Source organism: Salvia hispanica, chromosome 2 (assembly GCF_023119035.1).
Source record: "Salvia hispanica cultivar TCC Black 2014 chromosome 2, UniMelb_Shisp_WGS_1.0, whole genome shotgun sequence".
NCBI lineage: Eukaryota > Viridiplantae > Streptophyta > Magnoliopsida > Lamiales > Lamiaceae > Salvia > Salvia hispanica.
Window position 1 is genome coordinate 25,383,275 of NC_062966.1, and position 20,965 is coordinate 25,404,239.

The 20,965-nt window shown below is 37.5% G+C and overlaps 3 protein-coding genes across 4 annotated transcripts; all 3 read left to right on the plus strand.

Annotated features, from left to right (window-relative positions):
- Positions 1 to 1,143: 1,143 nt before the first annotated feature.
- On the plus strand, positions 1,144 to 8,411 carry LOC125203419 (DExH-box ATP-dependent RNA helicase DExH12-like). The gene is given in 9 exon segments (XM_048101756.1): positions 1,144 to 1,254; positions 1,256 to 2,366; positions 2,369 to 3,198; positions 3,200 to 4,060; positions 4,201 to 4,590; positions 4,697 to 5,488; positions 5,491 to 7,450; positions 7,453 to 7,905; positions 8,191 to 8,411. Coding segments are annotated over 8 exon segments (6,474 nt in total). The 3' UTR covers positions 7,872 to 7,905; positions 8,191 to 8,411.
- Positions 8,412 to 10,625: 2,214 nt separating this feature from the next.
- LOC125204075 (serine carboxypeptidase-like 42) lies at positions 10,626 to 13,967 on the plus strand. The gene is made up of 11 exons (XM_048102622.1): positions 10,626 to 10,897; positions 11,027 to 11,288; positions 11,904 to 12,011; positions 12,128 to 12,220; positions 12,385 to 12,477; positions 12,551 to 12,636; positions 12,720 to 12,998; positions 13,072 to 13,205; positions 13,281 to 13,373; positions 13,457 to 13,574; positions 13,634 to 13,967. The coding sequence occupies exons 2-11, from the start codon at positions 11,060 to 11,062 to the stop codon at positions 13,799 to 13,801; spliced, it is 1,401 nt and encodes a 466-aa protein (XP_047958579.1). The 5' UTR covers positions 10,626 to 10,897; positions 11,027 to 11,059; the 3' UTR covers positions 13,802 to 13,967.
- Positions 13,968 to 15,069: 1,102 nt separating this feature from the next.
- Positions 15,070 to 17,820, plus strand: LOC125207675 (maltose excess protein 1-like, chloroplastic). Of its 2 annotated transcripts, none has more exons than XM_048107116.1 (10): positions 15,070 to 15,196; positions 15,756 to 16,002; positions 16,078 to 16,248; positions 16,331 to 16,621; positions 16,687 to 16,776; positions 16,845 to 16,934; positions 17,026 to 17,144; positions 17,216 to 17,278; positions 17,358 to 17,419; positions 17,500 to 17,820. In XM_048107116.1, exons 2-10 carry the CDS (start codon positions 15,790 to 15,792, stop codon positions 17,574 to 17,576), a joined length of 1,176 nt encoding a protein of 391 aa, XP_047963073.1. In that variant the 5' UTR covers positions 15,070 to 15,196; positions 15,756 to 15,789; the 3' UTR covers positions 17,577 to 17,820. The 2 variants fall into 2 exon arrangements, with proteins under 2 accessions (XP_047963073.1, XP_047963072.1); XM_048107115.1 differs by lacking the exon at positions 15,070 to 15,196 and adding an exon at positions 15,207 to 15,394.
- Positions 17,821 to 20,965: the final 3,145 nt, after the last annotated feature.

Genomic DNA, 20,965 nt, shown 5'->3' on the forward strand with positions numbered 1-20,965 from the left:
TGTAGCTCGGGGGTCAACCAATTACTTTGCACGTTCTTCAATATTTATGTGCAATTTTGAATAAGACTTATGGTGACTTGTGACCTGTGTGTTTATGATCTTGTTGTCAAAGTTTAATGGGTAATAACTTCAAATTCCCACGTCAGAAAATTGGAAAATATGTAATCAATATAATATAGAATCAATTTACACGACTTAAAACGAATTATGTTGCAATATGCAATACTATATTGAAATATAACCATTGAATATTTGCATTCGGTTTTGTTTATTATTTTGATATCTTATTGACAAAATACACAAACGCATTACGATAAGTACTACAAACGAAAATGCGATGTTCAACAAATAATTTACATAGACGAATTTTAAGATTTGGCATAATCATAATAAGATTACAAAGATATGGACTGCATATAATTATGTAAATTAACTACTATCATTCACAAAAAAACTGCACTAAAATAGGAGCACGCGTTTAACTAAAAATAATAAGATTACACGTTCACCATTATTTAATCTAATTTTTCGATTTAAATCGACTGCCACATGCCATATTCTAGAGCATCAGATCCCTAAATCTAATTTTTAGATTTAAATTGAGTTATTTTTGCAATCACAACCGTCGATAATAAATTTTTATATTATTATTATTATTATTATTATTATTATAATTACTTATTATTATTACTTGATCCCCACGGTCACGGATGCACTTTAAAATTATAGGGAAATTAAATATAATGAATTCAATTTAGTAAAATCAATATTTGGTAAGTTGCGGTGATATTATAGCTTTATAGACTATAGTCGATTTTTGCATGGGTTGATTTCTCCGATCTCCCAAACTCTCTCATTCCCGCCTTCGCTCCCTCGTTGGCCGCCTTATCACCGCCGGTCGTAGCGAACCGCCTCCCCGGCTCTCGTCGTTTCTTCTGCGGTAAGATTCTCCTTCACGTTTTGTACCCCATCGTCAATTTTTGTTCGATTTTGAGTATATACGTTATAATTTACGGCTAGGGTTCATAGAAGGCTGGTTTTGCTCAATAATTTGGTAATTGTGTTGTTTTCCTTTGTGATTGTGATGTTTATTGGTTGAATTTTTGTTTGTTGTGATGTAGGGAACCTTATTATCTCTGTGAGATGGCTAATCCAGGTGGTGGCGCTGAAGCTCATGCTCGGTTCAAGCAGTATGAGTACAGAGCGAACTCGAGTCTCGTCCTTACCACGGACTCTCGGCCTCGCGACAACCACGGAGTCAACTGGGGAACCGGAGACACTGTGGCGGAGGATTGACCCAAAATCCTTTGGTGACCGGGCTAACAGAGGCAAACCTCTTGAGTTGGAGGAGAAGCTTAGGAAATCTAGGAAGAAGAAGGAGCGGGAGCCTGCTTTCGATGCTGCTCCACCGAGGAGCAAGAAGAGGCGTCTTCAGGAGGAGAGTGTGCTCACCTCCTCGGATGAAGGTGTTTACCAGCCCAAGACTAAGGAGACGAGGGCTGCCTATGAAGCCATGCTTAGTGTTATTCAGCAACAACTGGGAGGACAGCCCTTGAGCATTGTCAGTGGTGCTGCTGATGAGATTTTGGCGGTTCTTAAGAATGAGACTGTCAAGAGACCTGAGAAGAAAAAGGAGATTGAGAAGTTGTTGAACCCCATACCTAGCACTACTTTTGATGATCTAGTGGCCCTTGGGAAACGCATTACTGATTTCAATGAAGGTGGTGATGCTGCTGTTAATGGAGATGATGATGTTGGTGTTGCTGTTGAAGTTGAGGAGAACGAGGAGGACGAGGAGGAGGAGAGTAATCTGGATATGGTACTCGAGGATGAAGAGGATAATGATGTAAATGAATTAGATGCTTTTGGGGCCATGTGGATTGGTGGGATTCATGATGATGAGGAACATGAAGCTACGGAGGGAAAGCCATTGAACGTGAAGGATATTGATGCATATTGGCTTCAGAGAGAAATCTCAAAGGCTTACCACAATATTGATCCGCAACAGAGTCAAACACTTGCTGAGGAGCTTCTGATAATCCTTGCTGATGGAGATGATCATGAAGTTGAGACCAGGCTAGTGGTCCATCTACAGTATGATAAGTTTGAACTTATCCGATCATTGTTGCGTAACCGGTTGAAAGTAGTATGGTGCACCCGCCTGGCAAGGGCTGAAGACCAAGAGAAGAGAAAGGAGATAGAAGAAGAAATGATATGTTTAGGGCCAGATCATGCTGTCATCCTGGAGCAGCTGCATGCCACTAGAGCGACTCCCATGGAGAGGGAAAAGAACATGGAGAAAAACATTAGGAAGGAGGCTCGCCTACTCAAGGATGAAACTGGTGGAAATGGTGTACATGAGCGTAGGTTGACATATATGCTGATGGTGGTTGGTTAAAGGGGCAGCGGGAGATTCTCGACCTTGACAACCTTGCCTTCCAACAAGGTGGCCTGCTTATGGCCAACAAAAAATGTGAGCTTCCAATGGGTTCTTATAGAAATCATAAGAAGGGCTATGAAGAAGTTCATGTGCCAGCTTTGAAGCCCAAGCCATTGGCTGATAACGAAAAGCTTGTGAAGATATCTGACCTTCCCGACTGGGCGCAACCAGCTTTCAGGGGAATGAGCCAGTTGAACCGTGTCCAGAGTAAGGTTTATGATTCTGCACTATTCACGCCAGAAAATATCTTGTTATGTGCTCCTACTGGGGCTGGGAAAACAAATGTTGCTATGCTCGCCATACTTCAGCAAATTGGTCTGAATACGAATAGTGATGGGTCTATCAATCATAGCAATTATAAGATTGTGTATGTTGCACCTATGAAGGCTCTGGTGGCCGAGGTTGTAGGCAACCTTTCTAATCGCCTGGAGCCATATGGTGTCAAGGTTAGAGAACTGAGTGGAGATCAGTCATTGACCTGTCAGCAGATTGAGGAAACTCAGATCATAGTGACGACCCCTGAGAAGTGGGATATTATTACCAGGAAATCAGGTGATCGTACTTATACACAGCTTGTAAAACTCCTGATTATTGATGAGATCCATCTTCTGCATGATAATAGAGGTCCTGTGCTGGAGAGTATAATTGCAAGAACTGTTCGTCAGATTGAAACTACCAAAGAGCACATTCGACTTGTTGGGCTATCTGCAACACTTCCAAATTATGAAGATGTTGCAATATTTTTACGAGTTAAACTAGACAAAGGGGCTGTTCCACTTTGATAATAGCTACCGGCCTGTTCCTTTGGCTCAGCAGTATGTTGGAATTACAGTGAAGAAGCCACTTCAAAGATTTCAATTGATGAATGATGTTTGCTATGAGAAGGTGATCAGTGTTGCTGGAAAGCATCAGGTATTAATCTTTGTGCACTCAAGGAAGGAGACAACGAAAACTGCTCGTGCAATTCGTGACACGGCCCTTGCTAATGATACCTTGAGTAAATTCTTGAAGGAGGATAGTGCAAGTCGTGAAATTCTCCAGTCTCACACAGAGCTAGTTAAGAGCAGCGATCTTAAGGACCTATTGCCATATGGTTTTGCTATCCATAATGCTGGGATGGTTAGAGCTGATCGCCAAATTGTTGAAGAGCTTTTTGCAGATGGGCATGTGCAGGTCTTGGTCTCCACTGCGACTCTAGCCTGGGGTGTAAATTTGCCTGCTCATACTGTTATTATCAAAGGTACTCAAATCTACAATCCTGAATTAGGAGCATGGACTGAGTTAAGTCCTCTAGATGTTATGCAGATGCTTGGCCGTGCTGGAAGGCCTCAATATGATACTTATGGTGAAGGAATCATTATAACAGGGCATAGTGAGTTGCAATATTATCTGTCATTGATGAATCAACAGCTTCCTATTGAAAGCCACTTTATTTCAAAATTGGCTGATCAGTTGAATGCAGAGATTGTCCTTGGAAGTGTGCAGAATGCCAGAGAAGCATGCAAATGGCTCTCATACACTTACCTTTTTGTTCGAATGGTGCGTAATCCTACCCTTTATGGTTTGGCATCCGATGTTTTGAAGACAGATGAAACCTTGGAGGAAAGGAGAGCTAATCTGGTAAGCTTTAACAATCTGTTTTCTTATTTCTTAACTTTTGTTTTGCATTATATGCTGGATTTATTGTATGTCCATCGATTTTGAATTGAACAGAAAACTAAAATGCAGATTTCCTAAATAGCTATATTTCCCCTTTTCAGATTCATTCAGCGGCAATGATACTGGACAAGAATAATCTGGTGAAGTATGACAGGAAAAGCGGATATTTCCAGGTCACAGACTTGGGTCGTATTGCTAGCTATTACTATATAACCCATGGGACTATTTCCACCTACAATGAGCATCTGAAGCCAACAATGGGTGATATTGACCTTTGTCGTCTGTTCTCCCTTAGTGAAGAGTTCAAGTACGTCTCTGTGAGACAAGATGAGAAAATGGAGCTGGTCAAGCTTTTAGAACGGGTCCCAATACCAATAAAGGAGAGTCTGGAGGAACCTAGTGCCAAAATTAATGTTCTTCTTCAAGCTTATATTTCCCAGTTGAAGCTTGAAGGACTATCACTGACATCTGATATGGTTTATATCACACAGGTATGCCTTTTTTCTGTATCTACCTTATGCGTGTTCTATAGTTGGATGATCTTGCTTGTGCTTCTGTCAGCTACTACTTCTAACTAACTTTTTATTGCTTTTTCAGAGTGCAGGACGTCTGATGCGAGCCCTATTTGAGATAGTTGTAAAAAGGGGATGGGCACAATTGGCAGAGAAGGCTCTAAAACTGTGTAAAATGATAGGCAAGAGAATGTGGAACGTGCAGACACCACTTCGTCAATTCCCTGGTATTCCAAATAAAATCTTGATGAATTTGGAAAAGAAAGATTTGTCCTGGGAAAGGTACTATGATCTCTCTTCACAGGAGATCGGAGGACTTATCCATCACCCTAAAATGGGAAGGACTCTTCATAGATGTATTCATCAGTTCCCAAAACTTAACCTGGTTGCACATGTTCAACCCATTACTCGCTCTGTTTTGAAGGTTGAACTGACAATTACTCCGGATTTTCAGTGGGATGACAAGGCCCATGGCTATGTGGAGCCTTTCTGGATCATTGTTGAGGATAATGATGGGGAAAATATTCTCCATCACGAATATTTCATGTTGAAGAAACAGTATATAGATGAGGATCACACACTTAGTTTCACTGTTCCTATATATGAACCACTACCTCAATATTTCATCAATGTCGTGTCTGATAGGTGGTTGGGGTCACAGACTGTTCTCCCCGTTTCTTTCAGGCACCTCATTTTGCCTCAGAAATATCCTCCTCCAACTGAGTTACTTGATTTGCAACCCCTACCTGTTACAGCATTGAGGAATCCAGCATATGAATCCCTATATCACCAGTTCAAGCATTTCAATCCCGTTCAAACCCAGGTCTTCACTGTCTTGTATAACTCAGACGACAATGTCTTGGTTGCTGCACCCACTTTGGCAGTGGGAAGACCATATGTGCTGAGTTTGCTATTATGAGAAATCATCAAAATGGACTTGAAAGTACCATGCGGGCTGTCTATATTGCTCCTATTGAAGCTCTCACAAAGAAAAGGTATCAGGATTGGAAGAAGAAATTTGGAGATGGTCTTGGAATGAGGGTAGTTGAACTAACTGGGGAGACTGCAACAGACTTGAAACTTATCGAGAAAGGTCAAATAATCGTAAGCACTCCTGAGAAATGGGATGCTTTATCTCGCCGGTGGAAACAAAGGAAGCATGTTCAACAGGTTAGTGTTTTCATTGTTGATGAGCTTCATTTGATTGGGGGTCAAGGTGGGCCTGTCCTGGAGGTCATAGTCTCTAGGATGAGGTATATTTCTAGTCAGCTGGACAACAAGATTCGCATTGTTGCCCTATCAAGTTCTCTTGCAAATGCCAAGGATTTGGGAGAATGGATTGGCGCTACATCCCATGGTCTTTTCAATTTCCCTCCTGGTGTCAGGCCTGTACCTTTAGATGTTCACATCCAGGGTGTTGACATCGCTAATTTTGAAGCAAGGATGCAAGCCATGACAAAACCTACATACACAGCAATTTTGCAGCATTCTAAGAATGGTAAACCTGCCATTGTATTTGTTCCCACCAGGAAGCACACCCGTATGACTGCAGTAGACTTGATGACTTATTCGAGTGTGGATAGTGAACAAAATCCCTTATTCTTACTACAGTCTTCAGAAGAGTTAGATCCATTTGTCGCCAACATTAAAGAACCTATGTTGAAGGAGACCATTCAGTTTGGTGTGGGTTATTTGCATGAAGGCCTAAGCAGTACAGATCAGGATATAGTGAAGACATTGTTTGAGACAGGTTGCATCCAAGTCTGTGTGATGAGCAGTACAATGTGTTGGGGAGTCCCACTGTCTGCTCATCTGGTGGTGGTTATGGGAACACAATACTATGATGGCAGAGAAAATGCTCATAGTGATTATCCAGTCACAGATTTATTGCAGATGATGGGTCATGCTAGTCGACCGCTAGTAGATAATTTTGGAAAATGCATCATCCTCTGTCATACACCACGCAAAGAATATTACAAGAAATTCCTTGATGAAGCTTTCCCAGTTGAAAGCCATTTGCATCATTATCTGCATGATAATCTAAATGCAGAGATGGTGGTCGGGGTCATCCAAAACAAGCAGGATGCTGTGGACTACCTCACTTGGACATTTATCTACAGGAGACTGACTCAGAACCCGAACTATTACAATCTTCAAGGTGTTAGTCACAGGCATCTCTCAGATCACCTGTCTGAGCTTGTGGAGAGCACAATCAGTGATCTGGAAGCAAGTAAATGTGTTGAAGTTGAGGATGACTTTTTACTGGCTCCTGCAAATCTTGGCCTGATTGCTTCTTATTACTATATTAGTTACACAACAATTGAGCACTTCAGTTCCTCTTTGACATCTAAAACAAAGATGAAGGGTCTCTTGGAAATCTTGGCTTCAGCCTCAGAGTACGAGCAGCTCCCGATAAGACCTGGAGAAGAAGAGTTGATAAGAAGGTTAATCCATCATCAGCGCTTCTCCTTTGAAAATCCCAAGTACACAGATCCAAATGTCAAAGCAAATTCTCTGCTGCAAGCTCATTTCTCCAGGCAGACGATCGGTGGAGATTTGTCTTCTGACCAGCAGGAGGTGCTTATCTACTCAAGCAGGCTTCTTCAGGCCATGGTGGATGTAATATCGAGCAATGGCTGGCTCAGCCTGGCCCTCCTTGCCATGGAAGTAAGTCAGATGGTAACTCAGGGAATTTGGGAGCGTGATTCGATGCTCCTCCAACTTCCTTACTTCACTAAGGAATTGGCTAAGAGGTGCCAAGAAAATCCTGGGAAAAATATTGAGACAGTCTTTGATCTGTTGGAAATGGAGGATGATGAAAGGCGGGAGCTATTGCAAATCCACAGTTGATGGACATTGCTCGGTTTTGCAATCGCTTTCCTAACATTGATCTGACCTATGATGTGCTGAACAGTGAGAATGTCACAAGTGGAGAGAAAGTTTTTGTACAAGTCAGCCTTGAACGCGATCTTGAAGGAAGAACAGAGGCTGGATCAGTCGACGCCCCCAGGTACCCTAAAGCGAAAGAAGAGGGATGGTGGCTGGTAGTTGGTGACACCAAAACCAATCAGTTGCTTGCTATCAAAAGGGTCACTTTCCAGAGGAAGTCCAGGGTGAAACTCGACTTTGATGCACCGACCGAACCTGGAAAAAAGACATACACTCTATATTTTATGTGTGATTCCTATCTAGGTTGTGATCAAGAGTATAATTTCAGTGTCGATGTCAAGGAAGCAGGAGCTCTTGAAGATGATAGTTAGATGACAATTCCCTACTGACATCGCGCATCACCGTGTAAGTCCTCCAGAAAGCTATCTGATTCTTTCATTGCTTTATTACCTTTTTCCATATACATTTCTCGTTATCTAATTTGAGAATCTGCATTTTCTCATTAATTGCTCTGTTATGGTGCTGAGTTTGAAAATTCTCGTCGTTAACTTGGTTCGACCAATCCTGTTCATGCTGCTTATAGAAAGATGAAATCTGAGACGAGTTTCATATGTTTCTTAGTAAGTATCGACTCATTTAACTGCATTAACATAATATCAGCATCTCCTGATTCTTTGTTATGCTCTGCAGACTTTTCATTGTAGCGCGTATCGTTTTTCTAGATGGTGATAGAACTGCCGGCAGCTGTTGCAAGTCTCTGAAACCCGACCGCGTCGTGCTTCTGCATTTTTTTTGTTGGTTTGAACTCGAACATGAAAATATCTGTGTATCAGTGACTACTGATCCTCTAGCGATTTTTGGCTTAGCCACTGTAGATAATTACTAGTAACAATTACTCTTATATGCGTACACATTAGTACTATCATGTTTCTGATTTCATTCTACTCATGAGTTCTTATTTAGATAAGTAAAATAGCCAAGTTAGATGTATATATTCCATAGCAAGTACTTAGAAAACTAATAGGATGCTAATCACATTCTATTATTTTAATTTTTAACTGTTAGGTTCTTTTGTTGGGCTATAATTGTTTGCTGTTTAAGTTATTTTAAATTGGGGGTTAATTTTTATATTCTAATCTTATAGAGTTCCAAAACTATAAACAAGCATGTAGACAACAGAAAGTAGATTCAAAATAGTTTGGAGGCTATTTGAATTATAACTTTTAGGTTATCCCTTTCTGCACCTCTAAATTAATTTATATCACCACTCTAAATTTTAAGAAATTTAGAGCTCTTCTAAATTTGGATTAATGGTATTTTTTCCAAAGCTTTTTTGACTATAAGCATTAAACAATGGCTTCTTTTAACGGCAGCATTGAATTGGCCAATTCTTTCGCTTCTTCTGCATCTTAATGATTACTCTAGTTTACATTCCAATCAAATTTTATTTAATTTTGGGTTTGTGATCTACAGTCATGTAGGTGTGTAGCTAATAAAGCCCGTTTATTTTCTTATTCTTTTATTTGTGAAGGAAATTTCGAATTGAACTTGGAGAATGAAACTCATTTTAAACTTACTTTTTGAAACTACACATATCTATCTCTCGTGTTCTTATATAGAAATTCATGCTTAGTGATTAAACTTGCTGTAACTTATAATTATTCAACTAATTTCTTAACCGGAAAACCAAATCAAATATCATTCCACCAAATTTTATAACCAAGTGGAAAATTGATCTTCCATCTCTGTTAGTAGTAGCTGTCACTTTTAGATATTACTAGGTTGAATAAATAGATATGATTGCCTATATTTTATTCACTAGAACTATAAATTTGGTTTTTCACAAATAAATCCAGTCTGAAATATTGATCGAAAGAATACTTTTGCCCCAAAATTTGAATATCGTATGCCTTGATGCTACAACATGTGGGCGTTACCAATAAATAAATAAAAATTCACTCAATAAGCTAAAACTTAAAATACGTTGATAAATTAATGTATACACCAACTTTATCATCATAAAGCAACTCATTACAAAATAAACAAAATAAATTGACCATATATCCTCTACTTCATCTTTAATGCTTTTTGTGCGCTTCACTATTGTTAAGTAAAAATCATTATCCTTAAAATGATGGTCTTCAGATCACATTCAAAACGTCACGTCTTTAAACATCATAAATATAGACACAATAGAAATCAGAAATAAAATGTTGTAACTAATTTATATGGACAAACTACGTAGAGGACATTTCCTTGTCCTAAAATAAAATTTGGATTTGATCGCAATTATTCGACTGCGAGAAAATTCTTGATATATAATACTCCTTCCATCCTATAAAAATAGGTTGAATTTTTTTTCACCCATCTCAACTCTCATAGAAATTGTTAATATCCATTTATGGAAACATTTTCTCATTCTCTTTTAGTTTATCATTTACATGTCTCACTATGCACTACATTATTCCAACTATTTTTTCTCCTTATTTATTATCGTACTAATTACACATTAAAATCTATATCATCTCTAATTAGCCTATTTCTATAGGACGAAGAGAGTATATTCTTAACATTTTTAATTTGAACGACAATATCTTGTGTATGAACATATGATTTTGGTTAACTCACCGACATCCATATATTATAATTCAACTATCACATCATATCAATTTTGCCAAAAAAATATTGTGAGGTAATTATGGACAAAATCAAACATAATAGATTTATTTACTACCTCAGCCTCCCAAATTTTGACACAGTTTACTATATCTGTCCGTCCCTAAAAATTTGACACACTTCACTTTTTTATCATTTTGAACAGTGACCTCATATTCTACTAACTCATCTCTATTTATATTTTATTATAAAACTAATATTTTAAAAGTAGGATCCACCTCCCACCAGCTTTTTCAGCTCACTTTCTATTACATTTTTTAAAATTCATAATAGGTTAAAGTGTGTCAAAATTTGAGGAACAGAGGAAGTATTAATGTATAAAATTGCAGAATAAATCAAATTTAATCAAATTTAGCGATTTTTGAAAAGAATTGAATGCAAGTGGCCCCGCATTTGATGAGCCGCAGCTAATTTATGTCTTTTTTTACAAACAGTGAGAGAGTGAGTGAGTGAGGCTGCTCTCTGCTGCTTCTTCCTCTGCTGCTTCTTCAGTTGCATTCCAACGTCTCTCTGCCTCTCGCCCTCTGATCATTCAATTCCACTCTCTCTCTCTCTCTCTCTCTCTCTCTCTCTCTCTCTCTCTACATCAATCCAAATATCCTTACATCAATGCGTAGTTTCTCGCAATTCACTCACGCAAATATGCATACACATACACCCCACTTTATCTATTTATAGGAAACAAAACAAGGGAGCCACTTTACCCTCTGAAGAATTTCAGGTCTGCACTTTTCAACAATTCGCGTGCCCTCTTTCCCAACAGGATTCATTATACATCTATATCTATCTATATGTGTGTGTATGCATATGAAATTCAACTCCCATTTCTCAAAGTTTGAATCTTTTGCAGAAGAAAGGCGGTTTCTTGGTTTAATTTTGTGAGATGTGGTGGCTGGCGGTGGTGGTGGTGGGATTGGTGGTTGTTGGAGGTGGTTATGGCTTCCCTGAGGAGGATCTAGTGGTGAAACTGCCAGGTCAGCCGCCGGTGAAGTTCAGGCAGTATGCAGGCTATGTCGACGTGGATGTCAAAAATGGGAGGAGTTTGTTTTACTATTTTGTGGAGGCTGCCGACGACCCTCATCACAAGCCCTTGACTTTATGGCTTAATGGAGGTTCATTTTGCATTTAGATCTCTGATTTTATGTTTTTTTGCAATTTTCAAGATTGAAATTTGTATTAGGACTTTCATGACATAAGTGTCATGTTTGTTGGAGTGAATGTGTTAGTTTTTATTATACCTTAATTTTCAATCCTGTTCTATTGAAAATCTTGAGCTGAAGATGATAAATTGAGTTCATGTTCTGTGAATTTTGAAATTTGGGAAATTGGAAATGGTTTTGTCCTCGATAGTGAGAAGAGGGAGTGTTTGGCTGATGGATAAACTGTGGAGGAAGGTGAGTGTTTGTTAGGTTTTCATGAAAAACGCGTCTAGTGCAGTATCGAATGGACCTTGAAGGATTCTTAAGGAATAGGTTTTTTGTTCTCTCTGTAGTTATCTCTATGATCTTGCCTAATTATGAAGGAATGATGGTTACATTAGTCCAAATTAATCACTTAGTGATTCTTGAGCTTCTAAATAGTGGTATGATTGTTCATTACTATAAAGAATAAAGTGATTAAAATACTGTTAGAAGATGCCTCATACATTTTCGGCAGTGATCAATACCTATACTTGAAATTGAAGAAGACATTAATTTGGTTTCTGAGTTAGCATCTTTGTTGTTAAGGCCCGGGTTGCTCATCTATGGGAGGAGGTGCGTTCACGGAGTTAGGTCCTTTCTTCCCTAGAGGCGATGGTCGCAGCCTCCGAATAAACTCAAAATCGTGGAACAAAGGTAGGACTAATGAAGCATCTACTTTTCTTTAAATGACAGAACTTTAGATTCAGTAGACTTCTCACAAGCAAATTTTTTGAAGTTAACAAACAAATTCTGTTTTCTTGTTTGTGTAGCATCGAATCTTCTGTTTGTTGAGTCTCCAGCTGGTGTAGGGTGGTCGTATTCAAATACCAGCTCAGACTACAATTGTGGCGATGCATCCACAGGTAGCAGCGAGTTGCTTGGTTCACTCCATACTTCATTCTGATATGTTATTAGCATGAACAGATCATATGCCTACTCTTGAATCTTTTTATAAGCACCCTACATGTCCGCGTATTTTCTGATATTCGACCAACTAGAATTGCACGAATTTTATGTTGTATGGCAGCAATGGATATGCACATGTTCATGATGGAATGGTATAAGAAGTTTCCTACCTTCCGGACCAGAGATTTATTTCTCACTGGTGAAAGTTATGCCGGTAAGAAAGCATCAATTAGTCTTTGTTCAATGTTACCTTGGTAGCTTTCTCTTAAATGAAATTGTATCTTTAGGGCATTACATCCCACAATTAGCTATTGCGCTTCTCGACCACAACGAGCATTCTAAAGACTTCAAGTTCAATATCAAGGGTGTTGCTGTAAGAACATACATATCTTTTTGTTGGATTTGCATTTTCCAAAATCTTGGAAACATGTTCGTAATCGCTTCTTGTTTGGCCAGATTGGCAACCCGCTTCTGAGGCTTGATCGTGATATTCCAGCAACGTATGAATTCTTCTGGTCACATGGAATGATTTCGGATGAAGTTGGACTTGCCATCATGAATGACTGTGATTTCGACGATTATAAATTCCCTAGCCCACACAATGTGTCAAAATCCTGCATTGAGGCCATATCCGAGGCAAATGAGATTGTTGGTGACTATGTTAACAATTATGATGTTATTCTGGATGTGTGCTATCCATCCATTGTAGAGCAAGAACTGCGTCTCAAGAAACTGGTAAAGTTTGAATCTTTTTTTGTAAAATCCAGACCTTGAACAACTAGACGAATAACACTATATGTCGTTGCAGGCTACCAAGATCAGTGTTGGAGTAGACGTCTGCATGAGCTACGAGAGGCGCTTCTACTTCAACCTTCCCGAGGTTCAAAAGGCGTTACATGCAAATCGAACCAATCTACCATATAGGTGGTCTATGTGCAGTGGGTAAGCCTAGCAATGCCTCTCTCCATCTTTGCTACTAAAATTTGCCAGATTTTTCATTTGCTTTAAACCATGCAGCCTTCTGAATTACAACGAGGCAGATGGTAACATTGACATTCTTCCTTTGCTAAAGAGGATCATTCGAAACCACATTCCGGTTTGGATTTTTAGGTAAACTATTCCTCACCTCAATATGAATGTGAATCTCACACTTCAAGAACTGATGAAAACTTTGCACATGATCTGAATTTCAGCGGGGATCAAGATTCCGTTGTACCTTTACTTGGTTCACGTACATTAGTACGCGAGCTTGCTCATGATCTCGGGTTCAAAATCACAGTCCCGTATGGAGCTTGGTTCCATAAAGGACAGGTACGCCCTTTTTGTCGCTGCTCCTTTCTCAGATATGCCGTTAACTTTGGCGAATGCAGGTGGGAGGTTGGGTGACTGAGTATGGAAAGTTGCTGACTTTCGCAACGGTTAGGGGTGCTGCTCATATGGTGCCATATGCACAGCCATCAAGGGCTCTGCATCTCTTCAGCTCGTTTGTCCGAGGCCGGCAACTGCCAAACAGCACACGACCTTCCATTGACGAATAAGGATGACTAAAGTGAGCTTGGTGTTACTTTCTTTGGTGTGTTTTGGATTTGATTCAGAGTTATTTATGTTGAGTTTGATTTTTGTAACAAGAAAGGAAAATCACATAAATGATGATGGTGTATTCATTTTTTCTTTGTGAAAGTGAATGGAATATTTATGTTTTAAGGTAAAAAGTTTCAAGTTCAGAGTCCCAAAAACGCAATTCTTATTAGTAGATCCAAGTTTACATGCGACAATCTATTTTTCATTATATATATTTAACTAAAGTTCAAATTTGGTCCCTATATTTGTTCTAAAAAACTTTTTGGTCATGTAGTATAGATTAAGTGTGTTATCTTTTGGTCCTAAACAAAAAGTTTTAGTCCAAAATTAATATTTTCCATTAAAAAACTTAAAGGTCAAACGTGTTTGACCACATTAATTATTTAATAATAAATCTAATTAAATAACTAACCTAACTAATTCAATCTAATTAACTAATAAAATTTATTATGGATCGAATGGGTAAAGATAGCATTTGAGATTGACCAACATCTTAATTTTAATTTTACTTCTAATTAAGTAATTAATAACACCTAATAATATCATAAAAAACACATATATAAGTCCCAGTTTCTCATTGTATGAAAACAAAATTTTGAAATATAAAAATGAACAGTTAAACATATATGTATTTGAAAACGAAATCTTACACAACTACAATAAAAATCAACGGATGAGTGAAGCAATTGAGACCTCAAATCCTTGAACAGCTGTGATCAAAATCTTGATTGATAGTCATTCTCATTCTAATTTTATTACCACCAAGTGATTTCAGGCTAGCCAACCAATTGCACCATGCCACCTATCATTGCTTCTTTCAAATATCTGAAACATTTTAAGAATTTGAGAAAAGACATTTCATTTTAAATAGTAAATTTAAGTTCTATAGTACATCCGTCCACCAAAAATAGTCATGAACGTAGAAACTTAACTCGTCAAATAATCTAACACAAGACTCTCTGATGCAAGGAAGCACCAGAGAGTCTCTAGAATGTTATGCAAATGTCATACTATTAGCATTTTGTTTTTAATTAAGATCAATATACTATGTTGCTATTTTTGCATTTATGATGTTAAAATAAGAAAAATAGTAGTACTATCATTTTGTTTCCATCACACTGACACATGCCAATTTTGCATTTGCCGTCTCATGACAGTGATTATGACATGTGGGATGGAATCATTAGCCGCTAATTTTCTCCAGAAATCTATGCTTTTGTCCACATTCTAATCTCCTTTGCTATCGTGTCCCACAAACATTTGTTGCTGTCCTTCTCATTTGGGGTCATAAATTTGAAGTTGATTCTTGATTTCCACTAGCTCATCACTCTGTCTCACAGCTTCTTGCATTGGTAAGTTCAGGCTCAGTTGTGTGTGTGTATTTGTTTACTAGTGTTATAGACTTGTCTGTAAAAATTCCCATAAGAAATGTGATGATCAGTTCTTGAAATACAGAGCAAAGACTGGTTTTTTATGTTTACTTCAATGTGATGATCAGTTCTTGAAATTTAGAGAAAAGACTGGTTTTTTATGTTTACTTCAGTGTGATGGTCAGTTCTTGAAATTTAGAAAAAAGATTGGATTTTATGTTTACTTCAATGTGATGGTCACTTCCTGAAATTTAGAGAAAAGATTGGTTTTTTATGTTTACTTCAATGTGATGACCAGTTCTTGAATTTAGAGAAAAGACTGGTTTTTTATGCTTACTTCAGTGTGATGGTCAGTTCTTGAAATTTAGAAAAAAGATTGGTTTTTATGTTTACTTCAATATGATGGTCACTTCTTGAAATTTAAAGAAAAGATTGTTTTTTTATGTTTTGTTCAATGAGAATATGAGTGATCATAGTTGATAAATGACAGTGTGTAAACTGTATATATGGTGACATATTATCAATTCTTTGATATATGAAGGGGGGAATGTGATTTCTTCAACTATCTGTTAACAATGGCTGAATCAGTGTTCCTCAAATATAAGTTGAAGCTTCCAGTAAGCTCTAATCCGCGAAGCCTGGGGTCATTTCCGCGTGTTCAACTACATTTTCGAAGCTATGAACTACACTTAAAGAAGAGTAATTGCTTAGGACAATCCATCAGTTGCTCTAGTAGGCCTACACCGGTCTCTGCAGTAAGCTCAGACCGTGCACATTCCATAAGCCAGGTATTTTTCGTCTCAGAGCTATCTATGACTCTTTGCTTCCAAATTCTTGCTGAGTAATGATTGTGAGGAATACAGAAACCTCTGCGAGTGAAGCACAAGAGCTTCAAGGAATGGGACGAGGTCACAGCAAAATTCGCTGGAGCTGCGAACATCCCGTTTCTCTTACTGCAACTGCCTCAGATCATGCTCAATTATCAGAATCTGATGGCAGGGAATAAGTCTGCACTTTTGGCTGTTCCATGGCTGGTGAGTGGTGACAGATTCATATGCCTTCCTTACTTTTTTCGAGCGTGAAGTGTTGTATTCGTTTCATCACTTTTGCTTGTAGGGTATGCTTACTGGATTGCTCGGGAATCTTTCTTTGCTCTCGTATTTTATCAAGAAGAGGGAAAGTGAAGCAGTGGCGATCCAGTTGGTAGGAGTCGTGTCCATATACGTTGTCCTTTGGCAGCTGGCTATGGCTGAAGCTATGCCTCTTCCCCATTTTGTGGCCACTTCCATAGTGACTGTGTCCGGTGTCGTTATAAATTTGATGAAACGCTTCGATTTGCTTGCTCGTGGAGTCTGGAAATATTGGGAAGAGTTTATTACCATAGCCGGCCTATCTGCACTTCCACAAGTAAGGAACCTAGCTGCTTACATTTGATTCTTCGGGCGGTGTTAGTTAACTATGCTGTGGTGCAGGTCATGTGGTCGACTTTCGTCCCAATAGTACCTAACACTGTCTTGCCCGGCTGCATTGCCCTTTTTACCGCAGTGCTCGCTGTTTCTATGGTTAGTATGTGAATCAATGAATAGTTCTAAAGGATATGAAAGTCTTCTAAGAAGCTTGTTACTTTTAGGCGCGGATGGGGAAACTGTCGAAGAAAGGTGGATCGATATCTGGATGGACAACGACTCTTCTGTTTATGTGGATGCCTGTTGCACAAATGGTTATATTTCTTCTTCAAAAGATGTAGTATATATATATATGCAATGAGTTATTGTCTAATGAGATGTGCTTCTTTCATCCTTCTATTTTAGTGGACAAATCTTCATAATCCTGCAAATGTCAAAGGTCTGTCTGCGGTCACAATGTTGCTGGCCATGGTTGGCAACGGCCTGCTGATCCCGCGAGCATTACTCACTCGAGACTTAATGTGGTATGTTACAGTCACTTGCAATGATTCTCAATTTCTCATCATCAACTGAGCCTCAAAAGTGACTGCTGCAGGTTCACCGGTTCGACTTGGGCGTGTGTTTTCTACGGATGGGGCAACCTTGTCTGCCTGTACTGGTATACTATACACAAACACAACAATATGTGACCTTAGTAGAAATTTGTTGAACTTAATGAAATTTGGTTGTGGTTTCAGCTTCAATAGTATCAGTTGGGAGTTGTTCTTGGCTTGCAGTCTTGGCTTTCTTGCTTGGATAGGTATGTTTATGGTCTCATTTAATTGTTATGCATATATATTATATAGTCTAAATTTAGTCATGAATTTTGTGTGTGGACAGGAATCACTTTGTGGAGAGATGCACAAGTCCATGGACATCCCTCATCCTTCACTTCTTTGAAGCACATCATTTTTTAACATTGATCTTACAATGCTTATTAATACATGGAGCAAAGTGAATAATGTGTAGAAGACATGTGCAGTTTTCCTGCCGTTAATATACTTTGGTAGATTACTTGTGGAGGATAGAATGGATCTTTAGCAAAATACTAGTGATCGGAAACACTATCATGACCCTTGTCACGTTTTCTGTCAATGTATAACCCTGCAGGTTGTAGGTTGTAAAGATGGAATTGTTGCACAAATGATTACATCTTCGTCATTTGATCGATTTGTCAATTTTGTTTAACAATTCTTTCTTTCCATTCATTGTCTTCAAGAAGATTGAAAGCATCAAAATTAAAACTTGATAACATTTTTTCAGTAGAGCTGAGTCGGTAATTGTGAGAGGATTTGTGTGTTGTTTTGATGAAGCATAAATAAATACATCGGAGTTGTATGTTGAGCATAGGATTCCAAAAATACTTGTGAAAAATGACTTGTCATTTTCAGTGATGTTTTTATTTTTGTGAGCATGTAGGATGTTTGTTAAGCATATGATTCCACCTCCACCTCATCTTCAAGAGCACCTGAGATGTTTGTTGAGCACAGGATACCACCGCTTGTAAAATAAATAAAGACTTGTCATTTTTAGTGATTTATTGATTTTCGTGTGTAAACTATACATGAAAAAATTTATTTTTTGAGTTGTCCCATTAGAAATGAAACGTTTTCTTAAATGGAAACATGATCTTCTCTATTTTTTCATATCTTTTACTTTATTCTCTCTTTATTAACTCACAAAAACAACATCACATAAAACCTCGTGTCGAAAAACAAATATTTCATATTTAATGGGACGAAGGGAATAGTTGTTATTCCATTTGTTCGTCATTAAGTGTCTCATTTGCTTTATAAAACATTATATTTCAGTTTCAAAAGCTATGAGATTTAAAAGTCAACAAAATTTATCAAAAAATTATGATTTAAATGACAATTTCTCTTAAAAATTTTAACTCTCCATTATAATACTACCTCCGTCCACAAAAAATAGTTAAAATTGTAAATGACGCGAGTTTTATTGTGTAATTAGTCTATTTGTGGTGGACGGCCCAAAATAGTAAAATTAGTCTATTTTTTGTGAACGGATGTAGTAGTACTACATTACACTATTCAATTAATTTTTTTAAATTAATTTTAGTAATACCCCCCCTACGTCTCACAATAGGAGTCTTATTTAGTTATGGCACGAGTTTTTAAAAATATAAAGAAAAGTGGTTGAATAAATTAGTGAAATATGGTCCCATTATATATATATATATATATATATATATATATATATAGGGATGTGATCAAATGAAAACTCTAAGGACTCGTTTGATAAAAAAAATGGGATATGAGAAGATATGTAAAACAAGATAAGAAATACGGGCTTCATGTCAAGATATGCAAAGATATGATTTTTTTCCGTTGTTGTTTGATAGAAAAGAAATTATCTAAATTTGTATTGTATATTAAATAACATGGCTTAACTTGACAAATTGGTGAGATACATAAACAACGTTAATGTTATAATTTTGGTAAGATTAGATAGGGCCCTGGTCTTATATTGGGCTTTGAGTTAAGCTTAACTATGATATCAAACAATTAAAAATGTCCATATATAATTTTCTATCTTGGTATTACTAACTTATCAAACATGTCATAAATATTGTACAAACTCAAAACTATGATCTGGATAATTGAAAAATGTCAACAGATCACAAAAAAGCATCAATAGGAAAATGTCAACAGAATTTCAACGGTAGTAAATGATTGATGTTGTGTTGATATTGTGTTGATACTGTGTTGACATTAAAATCTTGAAATTTTACACTGTGTTGATATTGTATTGAAACTGTGTTGAAGCTGTGTTGAGGAGTTTTGAGTTTGTACGATATATAAGTTTGCATTTTATCACTACCATATATATATATATATAGATACTATATATATATATAAGGGAGCATTAGGGTCCTATTACACCATAAGTGTCTTTTCTCTTCTTAATATTAACCATTAGATTGATGGAATGGATGGACTAGATTAAAAGGACCAATCTAATCTCGTGTTGCATTATTAGTGCATTTTCGTGCATTAAAAGGGTATAGCAGTAAAATAACACACCAACCCAGCAGTTTCAAAACGGAAGGTCCGATAATTACGCGGCATTTTCATCGACCTTTCATCTCCTCCCTCTCTCTCTCACTCCATCACTTCACATTCGGTCAACCCAATATCTCCCCTAATTCTAAAACACCAGAAACCCTAGCCGCTGGAATTCAGTTTCACGAACGATTCCCGCCGTGAAATCGCCGTCGGTCAACGATTCTTCCTCAAAAAAGCTTCTTTTTGGGTTCGCGCGCTCGGTTGTTAGTCGATTCATCTCCTAAAAACCAAAAAGGTGTGGTTCTGAACTTTTTTTTTATGCAGAAACACTCCTAAACCTCGATTTGCGGTGTTTACAAACGCTACCAGTAGCAGATTAACAATTTCTGGAGTCCTTTGAGTTTCGATTCGAAATAATGCACAAAATTGTTTCGCTCGTTTTTTTCGGAAAAGATGAAATTTCAACAATTATAGTAAGGGTTGTGTTCATTCTTGCTGTGTTAAGTAATTTTCTGAGGTATATTTGGGTTTTCAGCCATGAACTTCAGATTGGGAATAATGCACAAAAGTTGTCGACTTTATCTGGATATGATGAAAGTGTGAGCATTTGATTTAGTGCTGTAACCATTACGGAAGTGTATGTTGGATTTCTGACCATGACTTTTAATGTGGGACGGAGGGAGTATTATTTTAATTGAGAGAGAAAATTAATATTTAGTGTAATATTATTATACTTGTAAAATTAATATCAAACAAATTATTAATACTATATAAGTAAAATCACTAATGCAAATTATAAATACTCCTACATTTTTTTTTAAAATTATAGTATCATATTTGAAGTTAATTAACGGAATTGCCGCAACATTTGTTTTTAAACAACATTTTATTTGCACTGCAGTCGCAGAGGACGACGATGCCCCTTTTTCCTTATGTGCATGTGTTTTTACTTATCAATAAGCCAGGTAAAACACTATCCTGATAGTAACATTAGTGTGACAATAAAATATAAATTTATATGCATACGAATTTCACATTGCTAGCATGACATATTATTTTGAGCTTAGAAAATTTAATTAGCTTGTCTAAAACTTGTTAGACTTAGCTTAACCGGTATATAAAAAACATAATATTTAAAATTTGTTTATGAAGTAAAAGGAACCACATTAGACTTATAGGCTGTGTGTTAATAGTACTATGTAGCTTGACAGTAGCTTGTGATTATATCTTGATGATATACTATGGTGGCGTTCGGTTTGCAAGACTAAATAGTGCTAAGA